The sequence below is a fragment of the Plasmodium reichenowi genome, chromosome 13, assembly GCF_001601855.1.
Source record: "Plasmodium reichenowi strain SY57 chromosome 13, whole genome shotgun sequence".
NCBI lineage: Eukaryota > Apicomplexa > Aconoidasida > Haemosporida > Plasmodiidae > Plasmodium > Plasmodium reichenowi.
In genome coordinates, this window is record NC_033658.1 from 620,690 (window position 1) to 626,772 (window position 6,083).

The 6,083-nt window shown below is 17.0% G+C and overlaps 1 protein-coding gene across 1 annotated transcript; it reads left to right on the forward strand.

Moving 5' to 3' along the window:
• Positions 1-1,543: 1,543 nt before the first annotated feature.
• On the forward strand, positions 1,544-5,789 carry PRSY57_1314900 (exportin-1, putative; the record flags this gene model as incomplete). Its single annotated transcript, XM_012909085.2, has 4 exons — positions 1,544-4,924; positions 5,144-5,233; positions 5,423-5,584; positions 5,730-5,789. 4 exons carry the CDS (start codon positions 1,544-1,546, stop codon positions 5,787-5,789), a joined length of 3,693 nt encoding a protein of 1,230 aa, XP_012764539.2.
• Positions 5,790-6,083: the final 294 nt, after the last annotated feature.

The following is a 6,083-nucleotide window of genomic DNA, read 5'->3' on the forward strand; positions in this document are numbered from 1 at the left end:
TATAAATATATAATATATGTAATCTATATTTTGTTATAGTTATCTAATAATTTAAAATACATATAATAAAACAAATTCTTTTTTTATCACGGAATATGACAATCCGAAGAAAATTTTTGTGAAAAAAAAAATTGTTTATATAAAAATTTATTTAATCATACACTTTTAAAATATTTAATAGAACAAAAATAAAAATTAAAATAAAAATTAAAATAAAAATCTAGGTATAATATATTTTTTATTGGTATATATATTATTAATATAATAAAGTGGATCATTGAATGAGATAAAATTTTGTCAAACTTTCTTATTTTTAAATAAGATATATATATATATATATATATATAATATTAATATTTATATAATATTATTAATATATTTTATATATGTAAAATATTACTTAATTTATGTATACTAATAAATATTGTATATATAAATTGTAGGATAATATATAAAATATGATATATAAATAAATTATATATATACAATAATATATTTATATATAATATAATATATAATAAATATAATATAATATAATGTTCATAGGATTTATATGTAATTATATTATTTTTATATTATATACTATTCAATCATATATAATATATATATATAAGGTTTTGAAGTCTCATAAAAATATAATATATATATTATATATATTTAATAATATATAATAATATAATTATACTATTATATATATTTGTAATAAATATATTATTATATATTATACATATAAATATATTTATTTATTATATATGTATTATAAAAAATATACTTTTATTAATTATGTTTATATATTATATATATAAATTAAAAAAAAAAAAAAAAAAAATAATAATATATATTTTTATAATAAAATAAAAAATAAGGAAAAATTACTCCATTATTAAAATTCCTTTATTTTTAAAATGTTAAAAAAAAGAGTTTAATATATAAAATCCATTAATATATAAAAATAGTATAATTTAAAAAAAACAAAAAAAAAAAGGAAAAAAATATAAAATAATAATAATATTATTATTTATATGTAATAAAATATATTAATAATATATATTTTATATATATTTTTTATATATAAATTTTTTTAAATTAGAGAAAGTTTATAAATAATTTTGCTACAAATATTTTATTATATATATATTTTTACTTTTTAAATATGAATAATAAATGAAGTGAGCGTTTATATAAATATATAGAGAGGCTCTTGTTTTCTTTTTATTATTTTTAAAGAAAATTATTGTATCATAATTATATATTTCCAATTCTTATAATTAACTATAAAATTATATACATATACGTTTTATTCTTATAGAAGAGTATATGTAAAAAACTTGGAGCGAAAAATATATATATATATATATATATATATATATATATATATAAACATATTCACATTTGTAAACATATTTAATTATTGTAATATAGAGAAGAAATACATAAAAAAAATATATACATATATATATATATATATATATATATATATATATATATATATACACGTAACCATTTTTAAGCTAATTTAAATTTTTTATATCAAAAAAAGAATATGGACGAACTGGAGGTTGCAATTTTATGCCTGTATGGTAATGAACACAGTAATATTAACAAAAATGATGCTCAAAAATATTGTGAGAATTTCCAGAATAGTGCAGATTGTTGGAAATATTGTATGAGTAAATTTTTAGAAAGTAACAAATTAGAAGTTAAGTTTTTTTGTATTCATGTAATTGTTGAAAAGATAGGTACCTTAAAAATAGAAGATATGATTTTAATTAAGAATTCCTTGTATGGTTATATAGAAAAAAAATATGTGAATGCAAATGAAGATTCATGTGTATTAAATAAAATTATTCAACTTTATTTATATTTAATAGAATTTTTATATCCTCATAATATGAATGATGCTTTTAAATATCTTATTAATTTAATTATGCTTAATAATGACATAAATATTAAAACCATACATATAAATTTTTTTTTAAAATTAATGAATATGTTTGATTCTGAATATATAGATAATGTGTGCTCAAATAAATCTATACAAACCACAACCAATATAAAAGAAGCTATAAAAGAAAATGACTTACCAATAATTATTGAATGTTTTTATTATATTATGAATATTAATATTCCTGAATCAACTTCTTTATCAATATTCACCTTGTCAAAATATGTACCATGGATTGATATTAATTATGTTGTTAATGATAAGATTTTGACCTACATTTACCAAACATTAAATACAACAAATAGTATTACAGAAGCTAGTTATTCATTTTTAACATCCTTAATACGTAAAGGTATGAACCCAGCAAACAAAATACAATTTATTGAAAGTATAAATATTATATGTATTTTACAAAATACACCAAAAATAACAGATCTTACATTTGATGTAAATAAAAATATTATGAGCAAAAGAGGAGAATTAATTAATTACATATGTTTAGAATTAGTTGAATCGATTTTTGAAATAAATAAATTGAAAGATTATCAAATGAATATGTTAAAATATAATGAAATTTGTACAAAAGCGGCTGATATGTTATTTTTAGTATTACCACATGCTTTAGATATTTTTTCTGTGAATGATTTTTATATTGCTAGTACTGTAGAAAAGTTCTTTAGTTTATTCTTTACAAAATTTAAGAATGTTATAGATGTAGGTTCATGTGCTAACTCTATAATGAAGAGTACTTCGAATGATTATGAGGGTTCGAAAAATAATATAAACAATAATATAAATAGCAGCATAAATAGTAACATAAATAATAATAATGCCAACAGTGGGTATAAAATATCAATAGATAAACTTAATGTATTTATTAATACTTTAATTTGTACAATTGTTAATAAATTTGAATACCCAGAATATATACCAGATGATTATGATGAAGAAGAAGAAGATGATGATGAATTTTCTACCTTTTTTAATTTTAGAGAAAACATTGAAAAGTTATATCAACGTTTAATACTTTTTGATAAATTAAAAGCTATTGAAATTATTAAGAATGCTATTATATATTTAAATGAGAATTATGATAATTTAAAATGGAATAATATAGAATCCAAATTATATGCATTTTATGTTACGACATCTATTTATTGTGAATATAAACAAGGATCAACAAACACTTCAAATAATGTGAATAATAATATGATTACAAATAATCAAAATAAAAATAATATTATTATGAATAATTCTTTAGAACATTTTAAAAATATAAAAGAAGCGAATGAAGTAAATATCGATTATAATAATTTACTTTTTGATTGTTTAATCGAATTATTAAAAAACAGAAAAATATTAAACTCTACTAATTATCATATTAATATAAATTTAATGGAAATATTTCAAAGATTAAATTTATTTTTTATTAAAAACCCAAATTATATAGAATATGCATTACATATATTTCTTACTAATGGTATTAGAAGTAATAATAATAAAATTGCAAAGAAATCTGTACATATTTTTAAGAAATTTTTAAAAACAAATTCATCTGTAATTTCGAATTATATAAAAGATATATTGCAATTATTAGAATCGTACTTAGATGTACCTTATATATATCCAAAAATGGACATTAATAATAATATATTAAATAATAACAGTATGATATTAGATGATAATACTATTAAATATATTTATAGCTTTTTATATTCCAGTAAAAATTATAACCATGAATATCAGATAGATATTTATGAAATTATCGGATTATTACTTTTAAATTATGATTTTAATAAATTCAAGAAATTATCAAAAACTGATAGTGGTATGTCTATACAATCAAATAATAACTTATCAAACAATTTAAATTTAAATAATAATGATAATAGTATTAATAATAATAATAATAATAATACAATTAATAGTAGTAATAATAATAGTAATGACGGACTTAATCAAAATATTAGTGAAGAAATGATTGCTAATTATAAAGATCGAATTTTTTTCTTTAAAGGTATATTAAATAAGTTATTAGAAAATTTGTCAGCTGTTAAAAATTTGTATTTAAATTCTACCAAAACACAACATGATAATATATGTGCTAGTTTTATATCTAGTGTTATAATTAAATGTATAGGTGCTTTATGTAAAAATGTTAATATTAATATTACTGATATTTTATTAAACGATTTAGATAATACTTTAGGTATTATAATAAGTGAATCTTTAGAATTATTCTATAATAATTACATTGTTAGAGATTCTGTGTTATTTACATATAGAATACTTTCTAATTTGTTTAAAGACTTATCACTTAATTATACTGTAAAAATATTACCATATTTTTATAACATTTCTTATAATATGATAATGAATAAACTACAGAAAAGTAGTGTGGATAACCAGAATGCAAACACATTTAATATGATAACTCCTACTTCATATCAATCGGTAGATGGTACTACAAATAATCTAATGAAAACATCAAATACCCATCATGAAGAATTAAAATATTTATATAATGAATTAAATGAACTTAGTATATTAGTATGTCATCTAATATCAACACATAAAGAAAAATCTTTTGATACATTTGTTAATCCATATATATATAATATAACACAAATACATATGAATATATGGAAATTTATTAATGTCCAATCATTAGAAATGCAAAGAGAACAAAATGCCGTATTATCACCACTCCTATTAATATTGTATAACATATCAGTTAATATTCCAGCAACTATACACAGTTTCATGTCTTTTGAACATATAGCATTAAATCATAAGCAATTCTGTGATATTTTTTCTAATGACGATATAATTAAATCAAAAATTGCTGACGCAATTACAAGTATCCTTCTTATTTCATTAAATTATAAGAATACTAGTGATATAAATATATGTTTGTATTCTGCCCAAACCTTATCAAATATGTTAAATAACGCCACATGTATGACAAACCCAAGCGAGGTAATGAAAAATAAAGTAAAATAAAATATACATATAAAATATACATATAATATATACATAAAAAATATACATATAATATATACATATAATATATACATAAAAAATATACATATAATATATACATATAATATATACATATAAAATATACACTATATGTATAGTTTTCATATTTTTTTAACTTGTTTGTCACATGTTATTGATTTTTTATCCTATGTTCAGGTGTTGAGTAAATATCCCATAATGCAAATAATAGATACCTTATGTGTAACATTAAAATCTTTAGATTATGCAGACCCCAAAACTAAAAGGGTTATTAATAAAAAAGGAAAAAAAAAATAAATAAATTAAATGCATATATTTATATATATATATATATATATATATATGTATATATTTTATAGCTATCATAGTTCTCGTTATATATATATATATATATATATATATATATATATATATATTTTTATAATGTCAATTTAATTTTTTATATACATTTCGCAGATAATGCAAGAAGTAATGAATATATTTCGTTTGTTCTGTGGATTTAAAGTTAGTGCTAATTGCCTACCAAACAAAATTATTGAAAGCTCACAAATGTGTTTACAAAATTCTCTCTTGTCAGTCTTTAAAAATAATCCAAATGACATTGCAATTTTGATACAAGTAAGATAATAAAGAAAAATATATATATATATATATATATATATATATATAGTTTTATATACATTTTCATTTTTATGAATTCATAAAGTATTAAAAATTTTTTAATTTACGTCTGAACATTATTATTATTTTTTTTTCTTTGTAGGCTATAAATGCAAACAACCAACAACAATTTAGACAAATTTTATCAAATATAGTTGCTTAAGTAAAAAAAGAATATAAATATGAAGAAAAAAAAAAAAAAAAAAAATCAATATAAAAATATTTAACAAAATATATATATATATATATATATATATATATGTATATATAAATTTTTTCTTTTTCTTTTTTTTTTTTTTTTTTTTTTTTGCAACTAGCAAAAAATAAATTTATAAAAAAAAAAAAAAAAATTATGAGTTTTTAAAAAAAAAATTTATAGAAAATTTTTTGTTTTTTTTTTTTTTCATATTTTTATTAAATATTTATGTATTTTTTTTTTAAAAATTAATAATTTTTT